The following is a 23,967-nucleotide window of genomic DNA, read 5'->3' on the forward strand; positions in this document are numbered from 1 at the left end:
GTATCTCTCTCAGATTTTCTTCACTGCCTTTGATTCTTTTTTTTTTTTTTGTCTGCTTGTGTTATTTCAAACAGCCCATCTTCAAGTTCAGAGGTTCTCTCCAACTTCGACAAGCCTGCTGGTTAAACTCTCCGTTGTGTTTTTTATTTTGCCGAAAAACTTCTTCTTGGTGTAGTTTTCTTCATGTGTCTTGTTTGGTGTTCCTTGAGCTTCTTGGATTTGTGGGTTTATAGATTTCATCAAATCAGTAAAATTTTTGGCCACTGTTTCTTCAAGTATCACCCCCCCACTATCCCCACCCCAGTTTCAGCGAGGGCCACATGTTCATTAGGCCACTTGAAGCTATCCCACAGTTTGCTCATGCGCTGCTCATTTCTTAAATAATTCTGTTTCATTTTTGACAGTTAATCTCTAATTAACATTTCATAAAACTCACCCATTTAAAGTGCACAGTGCAGTGGCTTTTAGTGTGTCCAGAGTCCTGCTGCCGTCACTACCACCACCGTCTTGGAACTTCCTCATCACCCCAAAAGGAATCCTCTACCCATTAGCCATCACTCCCCTAGCCCTAAACAGCCTTTTTTTTTTTTTTCTTCTTCTTTTATAAACTTGCTTTTCTACTTTCTTTATACTTTTCTTTTTCTGGACATTATATATGTGGAATCATACAACACATGGTCTTTTCTGAGCAGCTTTTACATAACAAGTTTTCAAGGTTTATCCATGTTGTAGCATGATGTATTGAAATCCTTTGGCTACTTTTAAATTGGGTTGTCTCTTAATTATTGTCTATGTACTGTTATTGTCTATTGTTTTATTATTGTGCTGTATTGAGTTGTAAGAGTTCTTTATAAATATACTGGATATAAGTCACTTATTAAATATATTATTTGCAACTACTTGCTCACATTCTGTGGGCTGTCTTTTCACTTTCTTGATTGTATTGTGTGTACCACAAATGTTTTTAATTTTGTATATCAAAATTATGTGTCCAGTTTATTATTTTTTTTTGCTGATCATGCTTTAAGATTTAAGTCATTAAGATTTGCTCCTATGTTTTCTAAGTGTTTTATTGTTTTGGCTCTTACCTTCACGTCTGCAATTCACTTTTAGTAATTCTCACATGTGGTGTGAGGCAGGAGTTCACTCTCGTTCCTTTGTGTGTATGTATCCAGTTGTGGCAGCACCTCTCTTCTTTTCCCTCACTGAATGGTCTTGGCGCCCTTGTTTTGAGAATCAGTGATCATAAATATAGGGGTTTACATCTCGACCCTCAATTCTATTCCATTTGTCTATATGTCTGTCTTTATGCCAGCACCACACTATTCTGATTACTGTAGCTGCAGTAAGTTTTGAAATGGGAAGTGGGAGTCCTACTTTGTTCTTTTCAAGATTGTTTTGGGTATACCTGTTTTTTTGTGTGTTTTTGTGTGAATTTTGGGAAAATTAGTATAGTTAGCTGCAAAAGATCCAGCTGGAATTTTGATAGAAATTGCATTGAATTTGTTGATCCATTTGGGGAATATTGTCATCTTAACAATATTAAGTCTTCTGACCCATGAACATGGGATGTCTTTCTATTTCTTTAGATCTTTAGTTTTTTTCAGCAGTGTTTTAGTGTACAAGTCTTGAATTTACTTTGTTAGATTTGTTTCTCAGTATTTTTGTTATTTTTGATGTATTGTAAGTGGAATTGTTTTCTTAATTTTATTTTCAGGTTGTTAATTATTAGCATATAGATATAGTTGATTTTTGTGTATTGCTCTAGTCCTGTGACCTCGCTGAACTTGTTTATTAGTTCTAATTGTTTTTTAGTGGATTCCTTAGGATTTTCTATGTACAAAATCATGTCATCTAGAAATATAGTTGCACCTCTTCTTTCCCAGTCTGATGCCTTTTATTTCTTGTCTAATTGCCCTAGTTAGAAACTCCAGTTTGACACTGAATACAAGTGGTGAGAACTAACATCTTTGTCTTATTCCTGATCTTAGCAGAAAAGGTTAATCTTTCCTATTGAGTATGATGTTAGCTCATACAGCTTAATTGTGCTCTGTTCATGTTTAAAAACTTTTCTTTTTTCTCTTAGTTTCATTTTGGATAGTTTCTATTATTTTGTCTTCAAGTTCACTAATCTTTTCTTCTGCAGTGTCTGACCTAACCTTTATCTCATCCAGTATACTTTTCATCTCAGATTTTTTAGTTTTCATTTCCAGAAATTTCTTCCATTTCTCTCCTTAACTATTTGAACACATGGAGTACACTTATAATAATTGTTTTAATGTCTATATCTACTAATTCTAACATGGGTGTCACTTTTGGGTTGATTTTGATAGATTTTCCTTTTCTTGTTATAGGTTGTATTTTCTTATTTCTTTGAATGCCTGGTATTTTTGGTTTGTTGCCAGACATTGTAAATGTTATCTTGTTGGGTGCCAGATAGTTTTGCATTCTTGTAAATATTCTAGAGCTTTGTGTTGAAATGCAGGTAAGTCACCTGGAGATACTTGGATCCTTTACATCTTGATTTTATGCTTTTTGAGACAAGACCCAAGCAATATTCAGTCTAAGGCTGATTCTACCCAGTGCCTCGTGACTCTTGGTGTTGTCCAGTCTGGCTGGTGAGAGCAGGCACTGTTCTGGGTCCCATGTGTGCTCCGAGGGCTGCTTCCACTGGTCCTCTCAGACAGTTCTTTCTGAACACTCACGCACTGATCAGGCTCAGTGAAGACTTGTGGGACCCTCTGCAGTGCACATCTTTGGGGTTCTGCCTCCGTGCTTTGCTCTCTGCTCTTCTTCTTGGTCCTGCATGCTCTGTCCTCCTTGGTCTCCTTGAGCTCCCCACCATCTCTGCTCAGGGAGTCCCCTGGTCTCCTCCTGGGCTCACCCCTCACTAGGGCCTGGATACTCCCCAGGCAGTGAGCTGGGGCACCATGGGACTCACCTCAGCCATCTCCTGTGTCTCAGTCATGCTGCATTTTGTTACTGGATGTGCAGTGTCTTGACAACCACCATTTTATCTGTTCTGTCCAGGTTTTCTGGCTGTTCCAGGAGGGAGGGCCTTGGCTGGCAGTGTTTTCTCTAGCCTCTGAGAGCTTTTGGAGACTGATTTTGCACTTCAGAGGGCTCACTTTGCCACTCACTCTGAGTGTCCTGTGGATCCTCATATGAACCCTGGTGGCTGAGGTATACAGAGCAGAGGGAGGGCCTGGTATACCCTGAAAGTGCCCCTCCGAGTTGACCCCCATTCTTACGTCCCCTTCTGTGTGCTCTTGCTTGGCCAGTAGGCAGTCTCGTCTGTTCTGCAGTCTGTAGTACCCATCTTGTTGAGAAGAGTGCTGCATCCTCCTGCAGGCTCTGGCGCTGAGAGCCGGACCCTTCACTGAGAAGCACCAGAGTGCAGAAAAACACAGCATGAGCTAGCACTGTGTTCATTTTAATCTTTCCTCAGAGTTCATCTCCTGCTCCTACTAGCATATGCCAGAATGTTATAGAGGAATCTGGATACACATCAGTATTACATTCAGTCCTTCTGAGGTTGTTGTATAAGCTTCTCACAGCATCCCGCAAAGAGCATGATGCCTTTCAGGTGTTTTGCTTCCTAAGGAAGTCACCTTTTTTTTTTTTTTGGGCAGCTGGCTGGTAAGGGGATCTGAACCCTTGACCTTGGTGTTATCAGCACCAGCTCTACCGAGGTAGCTAACCGGCCAGCCCACGGATTACCATTTGTTGATCACCTGCTGTGTGCCATGCTGTCTCTGCCTGCGTGTTTTCTTACTGTGATGCCTGGTCCTTGCCTTTGCACTCCCTCACCTCCCATCACTCCTGGAACCTGCCACACTGTGGAAAACTGTTCTCAGAAGCCTTGGCTGCTGCCACCGGACTCAAGGTCTCTGGCATGTAAACCCTTGCACTCTGCTTTCCTTTCATCTCGCTGGTCTCCTCTCCCTCTCCTTTGCTGGTTTTCCTTTTCTTCTCAAATTCTAGATAAATGCTGATAGCTTGTCCCTTAGCCCCATTTCTAGACTTTTCTGTGTTTGCCCCACTGCTTGGAGTGGTGTCTACGTGCCAGGAACCTCCAAATGTGTACTGTGCCCTGGGCGGCCCCCGCAGGCTCAACTGTGCACACCTGCCTCCCTGCATCCCCATAGCATGTGGCAGCACTGTAGCACCCCATGTCTAAATGCCCACAAAACCAACTGGTCTGCAGGTGGTACCTCCTTTGTGCCTCAGGAGCATCATTGGCTCCTTTCTTTCACACATATCTGTCCACGCACAGTGCAGCTTTATGTAGAGCCTGGGTGACTGTTCTGTCGTGAGCTGACCACCACCCTGCCCTGCAGAGGCAGTGTCTCCTGATGTGTTTCCTGCTGACACTGCATGTGGCGGTTGAGATAGTCTCATCCAGTCACTTGTTCTGCAGCCTAAATCCCTGCCTTCCTGTTTGCGGGCCCCAAGGGTCAGGGCTCGGAGTTGTCACTCCCTGATGTGTCCCCACATGTTTTTCTATTTTTTTTTTTGGCAGCTGGCCAGTCTGGGATCTGAACCCACATGTCCTCCTTACAACCAGCTTCGCTGTGCCGTCCAGGCCTTTGTTCTTGCTTCTGCTCCCTGCCTGGGAAGCTTTTCTCATGCTTGCAGGGCCCTGTGCTCTGCTTGTTCCTTTTATGAGGCCTGCTCCATGCCCTGACCTTCTCTGTGTGTGTGTTCACACCTGCACCTGTTTGCTGTGATGGGCTCATCCATGTCATCATGGTGGGGCTGGCTCCCACTCTTTCCCATTTGCAAGCAGTGCTGTGAGTGTCCTAGCACATATATCGTTTTGCACACATGGGAGCATATTTGTAAGATGAATTCCTTAAAGTGGAATTTCTGGGTCAAATATGTACATGTTTCACTTCGGTGGAGTGAGATTGCCTTCCATAGAGGCCAGGGCTTGTGTGCTGCTCTTTGGCAGTGTGAAGTCCATTCCCATGTTTACCAATGAGCAAGTTAGCACACGTTTAGATGTTTAATTACATCTTAAAGATAAGAATGGCTTTTAACTTTTCTTCAGATGTTTAAAAGTTGTTTGTATTTTTTTTTCTGTGGACTGTGTGTTTATGTTCTTTGCAGTGTTTTTCTGCTGGATCACTGGTTTCTTTTCTTTTCTTTTTTTTTTTTTGTTTTTTTTCGTGTCCGGCAACGGATCGCAACCCTCAGTGTCGCGCCCGCACCGGACCGGGACCGGCACGGGATCGCAACCCTCCGTGGTGCTCCCGCACCTCGCTCAGCCAGTGAGCGGGAACCGGTCTGTATGTGGGATCCGAGGGGAGCGCCGCCACGCTCCCAAGCGGCGCACTGTAGCAGTGCGCCACCGGGCCGGCCCATCACTGGTTTCTTTGCTTGTTGATGTGTGAGAGACTTCTTTTACTCCCTCATACCTTCAGTGACACATTTCAACATCTCATGCTATAGAACTTCCTGTAGCTTCTCTCTGCACATCCTGAAATTTGCTTTCCTAGTGTTAGAAGTATGTTCCTAAAGTCAGGAATACTTTCCTGCTGTTCAGCCTACCTGATGGAATGCCCTTGTGATTGGTCAACTGTGTTTCTGTCCCACATCCTGTGCACCAGGCTCCCTTGACCACAGGTCTGTCTTTCTGGGCCAGAGTGTTTCCTTCTTTGGTTGATTTTAAGTCCTGAATTCTAGCCCAACACATAAAAGTGTTTGCAAACTTGTCTTTTATGGCTATTTCTTTAGCATGGGAACCTCGTGAAACCACTGAGTGGCCTAATGTATCCTTATACCCAGCAGGTGTTTATTTGAGGTTTGTTGGGTCAACGGATGGGACTCATTCAGTAACTGGTATTGTTGAGCACTTGTGTGCTGGGTGGCAGGGATGGATGGGCGCAGTGGTAGACAGGACAGGCACAGCTGGGAGAGCTGTGTGGGGTGCCCAAGCCTGCTCTGCTGCAGCACTATCCAGGAATAGCGTGCTCCCTGTCAGGTGCCTGTAGGTCTGCAGCTCTCAACATTCAAACAACTGAATTTTTGTTGTCCCTCTTTCAGGATGCTGAGGAGTGTGACAGGGCGGGGAGCGTGGCCACCTGCCAGGCGGTCATGCGTGCTGTGATTGGTATTGGGATCGAGGAGGAGGATCGGAAGCACACCTGGATGGAAGACGCTGACAGTGTGAGTCTGGCTATGTGGACATTTGTCCCTGACATGGAATCTTTGTGGGGAGCAGCAGGCATCTTAGACTAGTAGGCTGTTTTGAAAGTGTGTGTGTGTGTGTGTGTGTGTGTGTGTGTGTGTGTGTGGTGGCTGGCTGGTAATGGGATCTGAACCCTCGCCCTTGGTGTTATTGCACCATGCTCTAACCAACTGAGCTAACTGGCCAGCCCTTACAAACTTATTAATACACTTATTTTAAATGTAGTTGCAGTCATCAGGAATACAGAGTTTTCTGTTAACCTCAGTTTAAGTGAAAAGCTGATGTTTTGAGTCCAAGCTTACATGGGGAGTGGTCAGCCTGGAGCTAGGTGTGGTTGGACTGCAGCTTTCTTAGCTGTTGATGTCTAGGACATCTGGGTTTTCTCTTATTCCCTGGTTTCTACTATAAATTGCATTTCAGAATACATTTTGCATATAAAGCTTTTGTCTTTTGGGATTATTTCCTTAGAATAGGTTTCCAGGAAAAAGATTATGTGCCAAAATTGATGAACATGTTTAAGGTATTTAATACAGATGTGGTCCTCTCTCTTTTTTTTTTAAAGATGACTGGTAAGGGGATCTTAACCCTTGACTTGGTGTTGTCATGCTCTCCCAAGTGAGCTAACCAGCCATCCCTATATAGGGATCTGAACCCATGGCCTTGGTGTTATCAGCACCACATTTTCCTAAATGAGCCACAGGCTGGCCCTTGAAATAAAAAATAATTTCAGGTGCACAGGAATTCTTACGCTGTGCAATTCACCCAGATTGCCCATATTACCCATTTTACTGCTACTGCGCTCTCTTCGCATGCCTGCCCCTCATTTTTTCCTGAACCCATTTGGGAGTAAGCTGCAGATGAGATGCCCCTTTACCTGTGAACACTTTGGTGTGTGTTTCTTTAAAGAGGACATTCTTTTAGAACTGGCTGGTTAGTTCAGTTGGTTAGAGTGTGGCCTTGTAACACCAAGGTCACAGGTTCAGATCCTGTACTGGTGAGCTGCCAAAAAAAATAAATAAAAACAAAGAGGATAATCTCTTATACAGCCATAGCACAGTTATCAAAATCAGGAAGCTAATGGTGGTATGGTACTACTATATAATTTTCAGACATTATTCAAATCTTACCAGTTGTCTCCGTGTCCTTTTAGCAAAGGAAAAGAACCACTATGTCCTGTTTAGCAGCTGCACAGTGTCACCTCCTCAGGTTGGTCTGGAGGAGAGCTTTGATCTGTTTTGTTTTTCGTTGACTCTGAATTTTTTGAAGACAATAGGCCAGTACACACTTCGTTCATATGTGATTTAGGACACAGGTCACAATGGTGCTGGTTTATTAAGATTTTCATTATGTAATATTTAAGACATAAAAAAGTATAAAGAATAGTTTAACAAACATCCAGATAGTCTCTGTACTGAAAGAAAATTCCTCAGGATGCAGAAGAATCCCTGCACCTTGTTATTCTAAGTGCAGAATTAAATGCTTTCCTTCTCTTCTATTTTCCTTATTGCTTTTGAAAACCTTGGACACCCTTGGGGGCATCACCCTGCAGATAACAGATTGTGGGGCAGAAGCCCGAGAGCTGTTTTAGTTTTTCTTTCTTTTTTCTTTTTTTTTTTGTCTCTTTCACATACACAGGAGTAAGCACAGCTGTTTTTCAAAGTGCTTTGTGATGCTGGAGCAAGAAGTGTGGAGTGTTCTCCTAGTGCTCCCACCTGGGGACTGGCCCGGCCTCACCACCGAGACCCTGGGTCAAGTCATTTGATCCTAGGGGGTTGTAAAGCCATTCTTGGGTGGTTGTGAAGGCCAGATGAGAGGATGGAGGGTCTGGAAGGACTTTGGTCAGAAGTTACAGAGAGGGTCACAGGCCAGTTTGCTCTGTCCGGAGTCTGACCCTTGCTGGTGCCCTCCCTTGACCTAGCACCTGAGGCAGAGCCTGTCCTGGTTCCCATGTGGTTGAGTCAGATGGAGGCTGCATGGCTTAGTCATTGGGTCTGAGTGAGGAGGTCTTGGCTCCACCCTGCTCCTTTTCCTCCTCCACACCTATTTCCACACTGGGGGTCCCGAGCACCAGGAGGTTTGCTGATGTTCCTCTCAAAGAAGGCATCCGTCCATCTGGGCAGTGGCCTGGGGTGGCCCAGGTGCCCTTCCTGTGTGGGGACTTGGACAGACGCGAGGCATGTCCGCATTTGCACATTCGCAGTTGCAAGATGTTGTTCCTGTCCCAGTTCCTAGTGGCCTTTCACTTACCTTCAGATGCATACCCCTTCTTTCTGCTAGAATACTTCAGTCTCTGTGGGGTGTGGAGCCAGTGATGTCTCTCAGGGGCGGTGCCCGCAGTGCTGTGTGCGCTGGGTGAGAACAGGTGTCTGAGCCTGTGCCAGCATGTCTCTGTGTCTCATGATTGCCGCAAGAGATCAGTTAAACTAACACCTGGGTGTTTTGTCCCTGCAAATGGTGACTGGCTTCCTTGTTTTGTTGTTTGATGCTAACCAATGAATAAAATCACTCTTGAGTACAGGAAGAGAATCTGAAGAAAATGGAGCAGTGTTTATTGCAGTTCTGTTTGAAAGGATGGTTTTTTTCTTTCCCTGTATATTCACTTGTCTTTTACAGGTTTCCAAAGAGTATAAGTTCTATAATGGAAAATATATACTACTAATTTTTAGTACACTGAGTTGTGTGTGTGTGTGTGTGAGATGTTATAACTGTTTTATTTTATTTATTTATTTTTTTGGTGGCTGGCCAGTCCAGCAATCTGAACTCTTGACTTTGGTGTTATAACACTGTGCTGCAACCGGCTGAGCTAACTGGCCAGCCCTACACCAATTCTTAAAGGAGAAACCAGTGTGTGATGCACAGTTACAACTCGTGCCTGTAGGCCGAGGGGCCCGCAGGCAGCCCTGTGTGCTGTTTCAGCGTTGGCTCCCCAGCTCCTCAGGTGTCCTGTCCTGAGTTGTAGTTCTCATTAGGTCAGTGCTATTGTATGCTTTCTAGCAGATGCTGTCACTGCGGGCATTGCTCCACTCGCTCTGTGGTCAGCGCTGGGCCACTATTCTCACATCTGTCTTCCTGCTCTAGTGTGTGGCCCACAATGCCCTGGAGTGTGCACGCGCCATCTACGCCTATGCCCTGCAAGTGTTCCCCAGCAAGAAGAGCGTGTGGCTGAGAGCTGCGTACTTTGAGAAGAACCACGGCACCAGGTACGTGTTAGGACCCCCTGCCCTGTGTACTCGTTAAACCCCACCTTCTGCAGACCCCTGGTGCCTCTGTCTGGAGTCTGGCCCTCTGCAGTGGTGGGGCAGCTAGTGACGAGGGCAGAAGTGTTCGTGGCACCTGGGACTTTGCAGCTGGGTCAGTCTTTAAAGCCCCTTCTGCAATAGGAGTATCCCTGTTTTAGAGTTGAGAAACCAAGGCAGGGGCCTGTCCTGGCCAAGTGCCTGTGGCTCAGGCCCGGGGCCGGAGCTGGCACAGGCAGTGCCTGACCACTGGTTGCAGCAGCGGGCGGAGGTGCATCTGGGCCCAGGCAGGCATGTTCTTCATTTAAGCTGTGCTGGCTTTGGATTTTGGCTGGGTTTTGTGCTCAGAGGAGGTCCTCAACAATTTTCTTTGTCTTCCTTAATTGAAAAAACCTTTTGAATCTGCCTTATTGGCTGTAAATGCTGATTAAGTTAGGCACTGCAATTTCTGTTTTAAATGGGCAGCTCTCCAAGGGCAGTGTGCTCACGTCCCCATATACCCTCCATCCATCCCCTCCTGGGTCCTTGGTTGCTGCCGCCTGTGCTGGGTGGGGATGAGCCTTGCTGGTTTCACTGGGGTGCAGCTGGGAATGTTGCACCCTTGTTTTTTTTTTTTTTTTCTTTTCTGTCATTGTGTAATCTCAGTCTTTTCAGAGGATCTTTCCTTGTGTGCTACTAAAGCTCTGGCCCCCTCCCCACCTCTGAAATGACTGTGATGGTTCATCTTGTAGAAGGTCACCTGGGACAGTCTTAAGTGCAGAGGGTTGAGACCTGCAGCTGCACAACCTATGTGTGCACCACTGTCCTTGACCCCTGGACTCGAGTCCATTTCGCTCCTGCCGTCCCGCCTGCTCCCTGGTGCTGACACACAGAATGACGAGGGAGGCAGGAACACTCAGGTCTGGGACTCTGAGCGTGGTGTTACTCTGCTAGATTCATACTATGCAGAGGAACTGTGCGCTCACTGGTCTTGCTGTTGAGTACACTGAGGCAGGATGGTGTGAGCAGGAAGCAGTGGGACACTCGAGTGTCCAGGAGCTTCACACCTGATACCCAAGGCTGGCAGTCTTCTTGCTCAATAGTGACCTAAAATCACTTTCTTCCAATAAGGCCATTTTTTTGGATGCCATAATAGACTCGGATCATAATCTTTATCAGTGGATCCAGGGTGTGCTCTGTGGTTTGAGATGAAAAGGTCCCTGTTTCCAGACCCTGAAGTTATCACTGCCTCCAGGACACACGGCTATAAACGGGTCTCTTGTGAAGTTCCTCTGTCAGGCTCTGCTATTTAAACAATGCGTTGCTTTGTAGAACCCTCTTCAGTAGTTGATTTTAGAACCTTTATGGAGAAAGAAGATTTCCCCATACTCTCCCCATTGTAAAATCTGGTAAATCATTTATAGTGTCGAACTTTGGAGCAGTAACTGTTTTTCTGGTACCCACACCATGGCTGTGAGCACCCTGTGTGCTCTGTTTTATGGCCCTGGCTCTGGTGAACAGGGCCCTCTGTCTTACAGGGAGTCCCTGGAAGCACTCCTGCAGAGGGCCGTAGCCCACTGCCCCAAGGCGGAGGTACTGTGGCTCATGGGCGCCAAGTCCAAGTGGCTGGCGGGAGATGTACCTGCAGCAAGGAGCATCTTGGCTTTGGCCTTCCAGGTGGGTGAGGGGTGCCTATGCTGAGGCGCCTGTGCACATGGACCCCGCCCTCAGCTGATGCCTGAGAACTTCCCATGTGCGCATGCCTTGGAATGTACTATGGTTGGGATGTATGGGACCCTCAGGGCTGCAGAGCCTGGGAGCAAGACAGATAGTCCATCTGGTAGACACTTCCCTCGTAGTCCCCACCACTTGGTGTGACTGCAGGCTGGACATTCCAGGACACAACACAGGATTGCACCTGGGCCAGGAGGGCTCCTTCCGTGATGGAGCCATGTTCACATAGCACCTCACCTGCCCAGTCTTACCTGTGTCATAAGGTGTATAGCTCTTTTTAAGCACCTTATTTTTATTGTTGTGTATAATGTCCTGATACTTTGTGACAATATGCATGTTTGTCCAATAGTTTTGCAGCATACTTTTTTTTTTTTTTAAAGATGACTGGTAAGGGGATCTTAGCCCTTGACTTGGTGTTGTCAGCACCATGCTCTCCCAAGTGAGCTAACCGGCCATCCCTATATAGGGACAAGTCAAGGGCTAAGATCCCCTTACCAGTCATCTTTAAAAAAAAAAAAAAGTATGCTGCAAGCGCTGGCCTGTGGCTCACCTGGGAGAGTGCGGTGCTGATAACACCAAGGCGATGGGTTCAGATCCCTATATAGGGATCTGAACCCATGGCCTTGGTGTTATCAGCACCGCACTCTCCCAAGTGAGCCACAGGCCAGCCCTTGCAGCATACTTTTTAATAAGCCATAGAACACTATGTAAATGTCAGTCTGTTATTATAACCCAGGCTAATGTAATCAAGTTTATCCGTCTTTGAGAAGATGCTGTGAGAGGGGAGGGGCCAGAGTTTAGCCTTCTGCTCTTGCTGCCTGTTTGAGAGAACTCAGAGCAGGCTGCCTCGGTGCAGCATCTTGCCTCCACCCGTGACCTGTGGCTGCATGCTAAGACCCCTTCTTCAGGGAGGCAGCCTTCCCTGGCTGTCGCTGTGATCATCTTACACGTGGCCAGCGGGTAGCTGTGCAGATTAGGTTCTGTCTGGGTACCAGCTCTGAGGAGGCCAGGGGCACCGTCTGTGTGTCCACTAGAGCCTGGATGTGTGCAGTCCATTCCCTCCTCTGGGAGCCCTCTCTATACCCCCAGAACGTGGTATAGGACGTTAGCACCCTGGGCTCCCTCTCCTGCCCACATGGATACACTAGGACAGCTGCTTCCTGCTCACCGAGCTCAGGGGACACAGCGAGGGTGGGTGTGGCAGGCACACACATGTAGGATATGAGTGACCCTGTGGGCTTGGAGAGGTTCTGCGTGGTGTGGTGGGTCCTGGAGATGATGGCTCTGCTGCCACTGGTGTTGCTGCTTGAGTGTGTGGAGGCTTTGTCTCTGCAGAGTGAAAATGGACATGTGTGTTTTCAAGGAAGTCTGGATTCCTGTGTTGGGGTCTGCACTATCATCTCCTAACCTGGGAAGGAAGGACTTCGACTAGTCCATTCCTGCAGCAGAGGAAGCCCAGCTCAGCTTCCGGGCTGCCTGCTTTTGATTAAGTGTGATCTAGCCTGGTCACTTTTGCTCTGAGCCTCCTGACGATATTGCGTTTACATTCCAGGCCAACCCCAACAGCGAGGAGATCTGGCTGGCAGCCGTGAAGCTGGAGTCAGAGAACAATGAGTATGAGCGGGCCCGGCGGCTGCTGGCCAAGGCGCGGAGCAGTGCACCCACCGCCCGGGTGAGCAGGGTGGGCAGCCATCCTGGGTGCTTGTGCACACATGCGACCCAGTGCCTGGCTCACACGGCATCAGGAAGGCATGAGATGTGAGAAGGCAAACTAAGGCCACAATACTGTCTCATGTTACTTGACTTTAAAACACACTCCTCTGTGAGGGCTTCCGAGAAGGTTGTGGAAAAGTAGAATTAAAAGAGAGGGCCGGCCCGGTGGCGCACTGCTGTAGTGCGCCGCTTGGGAAGCGCGGTGGCGCTCCCGCCGAGGGTTCGGATCCCACATGCAGACCGGCCGCTCACTGGCTGAGCGAGGGGTGGGAGCGACGCCGAGGGTTGCGGTCCCGTGGCCGGTCCCGGTCCGGTGCGGGCGCGACACTGAGGGTTGCGATCCGTTGCCGGTCACGAAAGAAGACAAAAAGGAAAAAAAAAAAAAAGATAACATGACTCTCTGAAGACCCCTCGTATTCATCCCCGCCTTCTATGTAAATGAAAGAGCCATGAGACGGCTTGTAGAAGTACATGACCTGCAGCAGGGCAGGCAGTGCTGAGGATGAGCTGTGGCGGGAGCCTGCCTCTGCCTGATGGCCTGTCTGCCTCGCAGGTGTTCATGAAGTCTGTGAAGCTGGAGTGGGTGCTGGGGAACATCGCGGCCGCCCAGGAGCTGTGTGAGGAGGCCCTGAAGCATTATGAGGACTTCCCCAAGCTGTGGATGATGAAGGGACAGATTGAGGAGCAGGAGGAGCTGACGGAGAAGGCACGGGAGGCCTACAGCCAGGGGGTGAGCCTGTCTGACCCTGGGCTATAGTGGCGCAGCTCTCACAGGAGGAGCCCCTGGCGGGTCATCCCTCCACTACCGCCGAGGAGATGTGGAGGGCTGGTGGTCAGTGACTCGTGGGTCTCCAGCCTAGTCCTGTGCTTGTCCTACAGAGCTGTTCATGCTGTGCTTGGGAATTCTGGGGTACGGCACACCTGAAATAAAGGCTGGTGTGTACACACCCCATATGCACGTGTCCACAGCACAAGTGCATATGTAATCCCACACACACTGTACTTGTGTACACAGCATAGCCACACATATAACCCCCACCCAACACAATGCACATGTACACAGCACAACCACACATAAAACGCCCCCACACACTATGCACATGCACATGTACACAGCACAGCCTTACATGTAACCCCACACGCTCTGTGCACATGTACACAGCACAACCACATGTATAATCCCCATACACTGCGCATATGTACACAGCACAACTGCACATATAACCCCCACACAGACTGTATGCATGTATACATAACATGACCCCCTGCCCCGTATGCACGTGGACACAGCACAGCTATACTTATAAGTCCCCACTCACAGAACATGAAGTGGCATGGGACACAGGCAGCTCTGTGGTGCTCTCCATAGGTTAGAAGCCGGCCACGGCTGTGTCACAGTCCTTCCTAGGTACCACCTGAACCCCTCTCTTATTTGATTTGTTGGCCGCAGTTGAAGAAATGTCCCCATTCCACACCTCTGTGGCTTTTGCTGTCCCGGCTGGAGGAGAAGATTGGGCAGCTGACCCGAGCACGGGCCATCCTGGAGAAGTCTCGTCTGAAGAATCCAAAGAACCCTGGGCTGTGGTGAGTCTTGGGGGGATCTGGGCAGCCTGATTGTTGGCCCAGTTTGCTCTGCAGGTGGGCCGTCCTCACTTGGCTACTCATGTGTGGGTCCTTCATGCAGCTTCCAGCCCAGACTTGTGGAAGGTGGGGCAGCGGGTGCTAGCCCTGAGGAATCACAGTCTCTGCCTTGGGAGACTTTGGCCTAGACACTGGAATGGGGCTCTTTAACTTGTGCCCTGATGGAGGTGTGGGGGAGCAAGGGGTTGAAGATGCCTGGCTCAGGGCGCAGGGCTGCAGTGTGAGCACAGGCTCCTGATGCTCCTTGTGCTGGGGCGCCCGATCTCTGGTCTCATCTGTGCTTGTTCTGGCTGCGTACACTTGCATCTGGATAACATCAGGGCGTGATGCCTCATGTCTTCTCTGATGAACGAGCTCTGCTGTACAGAGAATGGATTCCAGCTGGTGCTGGTACTGAGTTAGGAGCCCAGAGGCAACCAGAATGCAGCTGGTTTGTCACCATGCTGTCGTAGGTGGGTGTTGGACGTCCCTGCCCCTGTCCCCTCAGGTTGGAGTCCGTGCGGCTGGAGCACCGTGCAGGGCTGAAGAACATTGCCAGCACACTCATGGCCAAGGCACTGCAGGAATGCCCCAGCTCCGGTAGGGCTTCCCAGACGGCAGGGTGGCGTTCCTGAGGGAGTGGAGATGGTATTAAAATGTTTTGTTTGTGTGAATCATTTCAGTCAAAAGTTTCAGCGATGCTCGGTCATTGAGACATTTGGACTAAATTCTCAGCCTCAACACGGGAGAGTTTGATTTCATGTTCTGAAGTGCTAACATTCTTTTTTTTCTTTAAAAATTTAACTTTTGTTATTTTATCCCAAGTCTATAAATAAACTTCAGAATAATAATAATAAAAAAGAAATAAAAAACATGCATACAAAATGAGACAGAAAAAAAATTTTTTTTTTTTTTTGGTCCTTTTTGAGACTGGCCTCACTGTGCTCAGCCAGTGAGCGCTGTGAGCGCACCGGTCATCCCTATGTAGGATCTGAACCCGCGGCGGGAGCGCTGCTGCGCTCCCAGCGCCGCACTCTCCCGAGTGCGCCACGGGCTTGGCCCCAGAAGAAAATTTTTAAAAAAGGAAATAGAAATCACCTATAATTCCAGGATGTGATAGTCAGATCAAAAGTATCGGAGCGCTGCTGCGCTCCCAGCGCCGCACTCTCCCGAGTGCGCCACGGGCTTGGCCCCAGAAGAAAATTTTTAAAAAAGGAAATAGAAATCACCTATAATCCAATTAAAATCATACTGTGCATTTAGATTTGTACCTTTTTTTAAAGCTGAAAAATTTTGTGAGAATTTTCCATTCTCATTAACCATTTGAGAACATAAATACTTCAGTGGCTTCGTAGAATTATTTGTGTGGATATGTCAGAAATACACCACCCGTTGGCCAATTGTTGGATATTTAGGTTATCTCCAATTTCTAATCTGATATTTCTTTGAGATTACCATCTTTCTATGTGAATTTGTTATGGTAAATTCTTAGATGTGAAATTACTGAGTCATAGGATTGAAATTGTAAAGGTTGTTGATATTTCCAGCCCAGGAGCCCCAGAAGTTGTGCAGTCTGTGCTGTCAGGGCTGCTGGCGTTCCAGGTGGGCAGCTGGGTGGGAGGGGGCTCATGGCCTTCGTGACTCACGGGGAGGCCTAAGCCATAGTCCAAGGACGTCCTCGGTTAGAATCTTTGCAGGCCCCTCTCAGGGCAGCCTGTGTAGGGTGGTTACATTTCTCAAACCAGAGCTGAGAGGCTGAGATGCAGATCTTTGCTCTGAATTTCAGGCGTCCTGTGGTCTGAAGCCGTCTTCCTTGAGGCAAGGCCACAGAGGAAGACCAAGAGTGTGGACGCCCTGAAGAAGTGTGAGCACGACCCCCATGTGCTCCTGGCCGTGGCCAAGTGAGTGGGGCCCTCCTGGAGTTGCTGACCTTAACGGGGGTCCTGATGGGGCCTCTTGTTGGTGTCTGCCTCTCCCTGGCAGTTGTAAAGGTGCCTGGGAACAGGGTGGGGTTCCTCTGGTTCTTGGTACCTGGAGGACCAGCTTTCGTTGTGACAAGTTGCTTTTCCTTTGATCTTCTGAGACAGGCTTATCTCCAGGCAGAGGCCACCAGATGTGTGCTGCCCACATCAGTGGGTTTCTGTCCCAGACCCCCTGGGGAGGGATGCCTCCCCCCTCCCCCACTCCCCAGGCTCCCTGGCTGTGAAGAGGTCACTGCCTCTCCTGAGGGCACCCTGCAGTTGTGGTTTGGCTCTTCCTCTCTTCCAGGTGCTCCTGGGGGTGCTGCTCTCTTTGTCTCTGCCACTCTTTAGAGTTGACCTGCACACAGCCTGGGTTACAAGACAGAAACAGATTTGAAGATGTTAGTCCACACAGAATTTAAGTAATAAGCAAAGCCCCTGTGACACGAGGGGCTTTAGCCAAGAAATTTGTGTTCATTGTGTTAGGGCAGGAAATCAGACTCTTTTAGCTTTGTGAACCTGGGAACAGCCCAGAGCCTGGGGGTGCGGAGATGGACACACTACAGGCTGTTGCATGGTTAAAGGGGAGGAAGAGGCCAGAGAGAGGCCTTATGTTATGATCAGTGCTGCAGCACCAGGCTACCTGGGAAGACAACTCTGGAACCGTGAAGGGCAGCAGCATAGGGCCATGCAGCAGAGGGTGCAGGCTCCCTGTGCTCAGTGTGGGCATGGTCCTGTGACTGAGTATAGTTGTGGCCAGTGCATGCAGGGCCCTGAGCCCATGGGTCTCTGGTCCCTTCTAGAAAAAGGACAATGGCCTGAGTGTAGGTAGGGGGCTGGAGGTGACTGTGTGGGGGTGAAGGGGTTTGTCAGGAAGAACCTTGGTCTCCCACTTGGGCTCCCTCCTGTTGGGGGCGGCCTCCTGTCCCCCGCCCCATCCATGGCAATGCATGGAGGTGGCCTTCCCTGTGCCCGTTATTGGCCCTGTGTCACCCCTTCTCCACCAGCTCTGGGTGGCCGTGGCACTTGGTGCCTAGTGGTCTGGTGCAGCCACCCTCGGGCTTGGCGCCTTCACAGTCCTGCCTGGAGCCACATCTCCAGTGCTTGGGCCTTGGCAGACAAGAGAGGCTTGCCACACACTTCTGGGCTTGCTTTGTGCCTGCCTAGGGCTCCCACCATCCTGTCCCTGTGCTGCCACCTCCCACAGGAACTTATGTGTGACACTGCAATAGGGCAGCTATAAAATCTTGTAACAGGCTCTGCTAAAGTAAATACATCACTTCTTGCTGTTCCAGGCTGGGGCTCCCTGTGTCTGCTATCTGGGTTTGTGTTCTTTATCACAGTTTATCTAACACCAAGCAATTAAGAATACCACAAGGCTTAAAAAACAATCAGGTTATCAGAGCATGAAATTATTCTGTTTGGTAACTGAGACCAGCCCAAACAGCCGCCTGGAATGGATAGGTTACTTGTGCATTTGTCTGACCACAGTGGGAGGTGGAACTGGGCAGAGGCTGGAAGCAGCCCAGAGTCCCAGGCCTATCGAAAGTATCCACTGCACCATCCTCCCACCCCGCCGTCCTGCCTTCACCAGTGGGTGGGGAGGGTACCCACAGAGAGCCTGATTTGGTTTTTGGTAGTCCACGCTCATGGCTTCCAGTGCTTGCAGTGTCTCAGTAGTCTAGCAGGCATGATGGGCGTGTGTGCTGTGGTCCGAGGGCCGTGGGCTGCAGGCCCCAGGCCCCCAGTGCTGACCAGAAACTGTCTTGTTAGTGTTTGCTCGGGAGGTTGGATGGGCAGAAGATTCTAACAGATGTCTCAGTGATGAGCAGGCTAAAAGGTCACCTGCCTTGCCCTAATCAAAGCCTTAGTTTTATTTTTTGTCTGGTTTAGTTTCATCTCCTTGTATTTGACCCAGAGGATAATAATTTTAAGGAGTTTGAAGACCTTGCTGTGTGTGTGAATGTCCTCCCGGCACTCTGGTCATGCCCACAGCCTTGCAGGTACCAGCATACAGACACTTACTCTGGATTGTTCTGGAATAGGCTGTTTTGGAGTGAGCGGAAGATCACCAAGGCCAGGGAGTGGTTCCACCGCACGGTGAAGATCGACTCAGACCTTGGGGATGCCTGGGCGTTCTTCTACAAGTTTGAGCTGCAGCACGGCACTGAGGTGAGGCCCCACTGGCCGACTAGCTGCTTGGTGCCTTTTTATCTGTTTCCTGCACCTTCTGTGGGGGAGTTCCCTCACCCCCTGGGGGGGCTCCAGGAGGTGGCCAAGACCAGCAGGACTCTGCACTGGGTTAGGAGGATGGTTAGGTGTTGGGGAGGAGCACAGAGTTTTTGATGTGTCTGCCTGCACAGCTGTGTTCTGGCTACAGCCTTAAAGCCCCACATCCTGAAATTTATTTATATATTTATTTTTAAAAGATGACTGGTAAGGGGATCTTAACCCTTGACTTGATGTTGTCAGCACCACGCTCTTCCAAGTGAACCAACTGGACATCCCTATACAGGGATCCAAACCCGTGGCCTCGGTGCCATCAGCAGCACACTCTCCCAAGTGAGCCATGGGCTGGCCCACGTCCTGAAATTTAGATGCTTGGTGCATTTTAAGTGGCCTGCTAGCATATTTAATGAGTTGTGGGGTCACCTTAGAAATGGCAATGGAGTGGGGTTGTGGCTTTCAGGGGAGCCTGGGCAGCAGTCACCCCCAGCCCCCCCGGCCAGGCATTATCAGAGCTCTGCTCACAGGGCCTGGGGAGAGGCCAGGCTATCCTGGGGTATTCCCCAAGAAGTAGGAGCCAGACCATGTTGAATCTGATAAATTCCTTGTTCAGAGAAGGTGGACGTTGGGCATCTGTTTGAGACAAAGACTTTGGGAGCCTGATTCACTTGGCACCTGTATGCCAAGGCCAGGGGTCCCACTAATGAGATCCGTGCTCCCCAGGAGGAGGGGCAGTCTTGAGGAACACACTTGCAAGACAGCTTTGCCTTCTGGTGTTGGGAAGGTGCCAGGGTCCTCCCAGGGCCTGCCAGCTGGGGTTGGGTGCTGCTGGGGCCGAGTCTGTATGGGGAGGCAGGTGAGAGGCCGTCAAGGTTCACTGCTTGTGGTCCCTGCCCCCAGGAGCAGCAGGAGGAAGTGAGGAAGCGCTGTGAGAACGCGGAGCCTCGGCATGGGGAGCTGTGGTGCACCGTGTCCAAGGACATCACCAACTGGCAGAGGAAGATTGGGGAGATCCTGGTGCTGGTGGCCGCCCGCATCAGGAACACCTTCTGATGGCCCAGTCTCTGTGGGGTGGGTGTGGAAGGGCCTCTGGGCTGTATGTTGTCCTTCATTAAAGGTTTTTTATGCAGCGTGTCGAGGTTGGTGACCTGCCGGTTTTGTTGGGGCCCTTCCTGGGCTCGTGATACCCCACTTTGGCCTCCACTCTGTGCTGAGGTGTTGTGACCACCCTTGCTTGGGTGCAGGCCTGCAGCAGATGGCCTGTGTCCCAAGGCACTGTTGAGCCACCAGGACTCACCAAGATTTTGTGGAGAAGGTGGTGGGAGTGCAGGTATTCTAAGGGGAATGTATGGGAATAGCTGGAGAAAGTGTGGGTCCCGTGTCATAGGTCTGCAGGCACGGGAGGTCAGAAGCTGCACAGGGACCAATCTGTGAGCAGAGTGAAGGTGCTTGCAGGAGCACCATGGTCCTCCCCAGAGTCTGAGTGCAAATAGCAGAGCCTGACTCTGCCTGGGGGGTGTTCCATGCTGTGTTTGGCGTGTGTTGAATAAAAATGTCACCAGTAAGAGGTTTTCTCACTTTTACAGGTGAACTTATTTTCGCTAATTTATAATCAGCAATTTTATCCTAAAGCACTTGTAACTGTCTTCATTTCTGGATTGGAAATTGTATTACCTGGGAGACTAGCTTCTTTCTGCTGTGTGAGGATAAAGGACTTCCTCAGGCGTTGGATCCATGCACATGTGCGTTCAGTTAGGAACCAGCCAGTTCTCTTGAAAGGGGGCATGAAGCTCATGGCTGGTCCAGAGGCTGTGGGTGGACAGTCTTTCAGATTGGCTGAGACCGCTTTCTGAGAACAGCTGTTGCCCCACAGTCCTTGTAAGAGAAGAGTCCAGGGGGCCTGTGTGTCTCGTGGTGCTGGAGGCTTGTGGCTGGTGGTCAGTCCCTGGCCCGCGGCTCAGCCCTCCTGCTCACGGCAGTGGCCTGCCCTGCCCTCTATGGGCAGGAACAGCTGAGGTTAGGGAGCACTCACCTCACTTGTTTGCACCTGGGGTGGGGGTTCTGGGAGGGAACCTTGAGGAGCAGCCCGGGACATGGGGCCAACTGCCCAGTGGGGGTCAGGACCTGACGGGTGGTGCTGGGCAGATAACCTGGGGTGGGTCTGGCTCATGCATAGTCTGTGAGTCTGGGAATCTTTCCTCTCCTCTCCATTCTGAGAGTGGCTGCAGGAACTTCATGGATGTTTTCATGGAAACAGGAGTTTCCTTTGATCTCTCTTGGAAGAGGCATGAGTTAACCTTTGAGTTTACTCTGAGAAGTGAGTCCTGCGGCTTTTTGGAGTTTGACAGCCAGCCCAGAAAGGGCAGTGACTTGGCTTTGACCACAGGTGCTGGTGGCTTCTGTGCCCTGAGTCGGGGTCTGGCTTCTTGGCACTTTCTCTAACTTCAGAGCCGAGTGCAGTCGACTGCAGGTGGCATTGAGGAGCATCGAGAGGTTGAACAGAAAAGAACGTGTCAGGTACATTCAGATAAGGCTTCCTGTAGGGAAAGTTCCAGGGTATCTGCATTATCCATGGATAAATGTCTTTCTCGTCTTGTGTGGGGGTTTTCTCTGATGCTTTCAGGTGATCAAACTACTGTGAATCACTGACTTTTCCCTGGGGAAGGTGTACTGTAGCTTTTCTTCCACTAGAATCTTCTCAGCCCAAATTAAAGGTGAGTTTTGTTCCAGAGGCTGCTCCTTTTCTGAAGTGTCTTCTGGGTTGGTGCTCATACCTGGCACCATGACCTACCCCATTGTAGACCCCCCACAGCCCAGGAGGGGTGAGGCAGGCCCAGTGGTGGTAACCCAGGAGGTCCTGCTAGGGCAGGATCCCCTGGATGTCAGGGTGCACAGGCTGGCAGCTCTGGGGAGGGGGGTTAGCGGGTGCTCATCAGCTTCTCCTGGTGTCCCTCCGCCACCGTCTCAGCCTTACACTGCCCTCTGCCCACTGGGCACCCCACCCTTGTGAGCGGCCCTGGATCTGCAGGGACAGGCAGCTGCTGGGCTCCAGGTCAGGTTAATTGAAGCGATTGGATGGGGGTGGGGAGAAGGAGGGGGCAGAGCTGGGATTGCGTGGCCTCCCTCCTCTCTCCTCCTGCTCCCTCCCTCCTTGTTTGGAGGAGCCAACTTCAAAAGCCCCATCCGCCTGCCGCTAGCCTTCCTCACTGCAGTCCGCAGTCTGTCCAGGGAAGCCCTGTTGGCTGGAGTTGGACCTGGTGTGGCTGCGCGAGGGCCTGCCGCATTCACTACCCAAGGACCCCAGGACCATGTGCGTGGCCCGCTGGCGGGTGTGAGGGCGGGAGACACCCTGAGAGGCCCATGGTGAGCAGCTTCGGGCCTCTGGGGAGGGGTCTTGGGCTGAGGGGCTGGGAGTGTGCACAGCCCGGGAGACACTGCTTGTCCTTCTGTGCCCCATCGGGGAAGTCCCTGGTTGGTTCCCGTCACCATGGCCTGGCTGTGGGTGCTTCTGCCCCGGTCTTCCCGGCAGCTGGGGGAGGGAGTCTCCTGGTCCCAGGCCACCCTGTGCTCCCACGCTGGGCCGAGGCTGACCTTTGGGCTTCGGGCAAGGCTGCAGATAGGCCTTGTGGGGTTCCCTGGGCAGCCGGTCTGCCCACCTGAGGGCAGAGCGGGTACTGAGCTTCCCTCCACCAGCTCCAGTGGGCCAGCTCAGGAGTCATTCTCTTGTTCTCACTGTGATGTCTGGCCCACAGTAGGCAGAGGGCTGATGCGGCAATTCTGAACCCACCAGAGTTGGCCATGCTGTCTTGGGGGGTTCAAGAAGGGGTCACGGCAAGCTGCATCTGCTCTTCCAGCCACTGCTGGTGGGTGCCCTGGCAGGAGCCCCCACCTCCCCTCCCCGACACCCTGCTCCAGGAGAAGGTTGGGGTGCTGCTGGGAAGCTGAGTCCTGTCGTCTCGCTTGGTTCACATGATTAATTTTCCAGCCCAAGTAGGCTGTCAGACTCCAGCCTGGGGGCCAGTTTGGGAGCTGACCCTTATGAGTGGCTGGAACCTGGGGCAATCAGCTGTTCCCTTGCTGTCTGTTTGAGCTTCTTCCCTGTGAGAGCCCGTCCCCTCCCTGGCGGTTGGGGAAAGCTGTTGGCCAACGGTTGGGGCAAGATGTGATGGCCCCCTCCTCCATGACCCTCTCTCCCCTGTCACCTCTGGGGGTTTTCCCACCTTCCTCTCCCAGTAGCTGGGGGGGGTGGGGGGGTGCTTGGAGCTCTGAGCCTTTGCCCCTCTCCCCTTTGATGGGTGTGCAGGGGGGCCCCAGTTCGCATGGCTCTGTGAGCTGGCTATAGCAGAGCCGCTGGATGGGGGATGGGCATGCCTAGCAGAGTGGTTCTGCCCCAGGCTCCTGTGGGGAGGGCAGAGCCACAGATGTGGGACCTCTGTGCTGTGGGCACCCAGAGGGGAGCATTTGGTGGTGGTGGTGGAATCAGTGTGAGGAGAACCCAGCTCTGGAAGGGGCAGTTAGGGTGGTCAGGACATGGCCAGGGGCGAGGCTGTACTGGGGGTGACTCCTGCAGGTCCTGAGAGCCGGCCCTGCTCCAGCTGTGCACAGCCAGGTAGGCTCTGCCCTCGCAATCTTTCTGGAACTCCCTCCCTGCCAGCCTCACTCCCACGCAGACCATAGTGGCTGGCCCTCCTGCCTCTGCACCTGTCCTCTCTGTCTCCTGGGTCCTTCAGGGCTCAGTGAAATGGCCTCCCCATCACTCACCCCTCACATGTTGAGCGGTCTGGTTTGTGGGCCTGTTGTCTCTTCTGTAAAACGGGCAGGGATTTGTCCTGCCAGGCCCCTGCCTAGAGCCTTTATTCAATGGTGACATCTCTGTTTTATACCATCTCAGTGATTCCAGGGATGGGGGAAGGGATGCCTCTTCTGTGGCGGCTGACACAGATGCCTGATGGGCTGCTCCCTCTGTGGGTCTGGGCGTCCAACCCTAATCTGGTGTCCCCTCCAGGTGCCCCCCAAGCCCGTGCTCTGGGCGCTCCTGCTGGCGCTGCTGGGGACCGCGCCAGGCCATCCCCGGCCCCGCGCCTGCAGCGTCCCCGACGTGCTGCGCTACTACCGCGCCATCATCTTTGAGGACCTGCAGGCCGCCGTAAGGCGGGTCGGGCCGCGGACCGAAGGGGCTGGGCCAGGCTCCAGACACCTCCATTTCATTCAGAAAAACCTGACTGAAGCCGGGGCCCCCGGACGGCGGGGACGGCTCGGGGCCTCCTGCAGCGCCCAGAAGGTATAGTGCAGGCGCCCCCCCCCA

The 23,967-nt window shown here is 51.0% G+C and overlaps 1 protein-coding gene across 2 annotated transcripts in view; it reads left to right on the plus strand.

Moving 5' to 3' along the window:
- The window catches only part of PRPF6 (pre-mRNA processing factor 6), a 62,435-nt gene extending 42,638 nt beyond the window's left edge, over positions 1–19,797 (plus strand). For both annotated transcript variants that reach the window (XM_008576873.1, XM_008576872.1), the window contains 10 exons: positions 6,049–6,171; positions 9,272–9,393; positions 10,947–11,085; positions 12,695–12,814; positions 13,409–13,585; positions 14,306–14,439; positions 14,984–15,075; positions 16,262–16,376; positions 18,482–18,608; positions 19,563–19,797. In XM_008576873.1, coding sequence (XP_008575095.1) covers positions 6,049–6,171; positions 9,272–9,393; positions 10,947–11,085; positions 12,695–12,814; positions 13,409–13,585; positions 14,306–14,439; positions 14,984–15,075; positions 16,262–16,376; positions 18,482–18,608; positions 19,563–19,715 — 1,302 coding nt within the window. In that variant the 3' untranslated portion in view covers positions 19,716–19,797. The remainder of the gene's footprint in view (positions 1–6,048; positions 6,172–9,271; positions 9,394–10,946; positions 11,086–12,694; positions 12,815–13,408; positions 13,586–14,305; positions 14,440–14,983; positions 15,076–16,261; positions 16,377–18,481; positions 18,609–19,562) is intronic.
- Positions 19,798–23,967: the final 4,170 nt, after the last annotated feature.

This window comes from Galeopterus variegatus, unplaced genomic scaffold (assembly GCF_000696425.1).
Source record: "Galeopterus variegatus unplaced genomic scaffold, G_variegatus-3.0.2 Scaffold1417, whole genome shotgun sequence".
Lineage (NCBI taxonomy): Eukaryota > Metazoa > Chordata > Mammalia > Dermoptera > Cynocephalidae > Galeopterus > Galeopterus variegatus.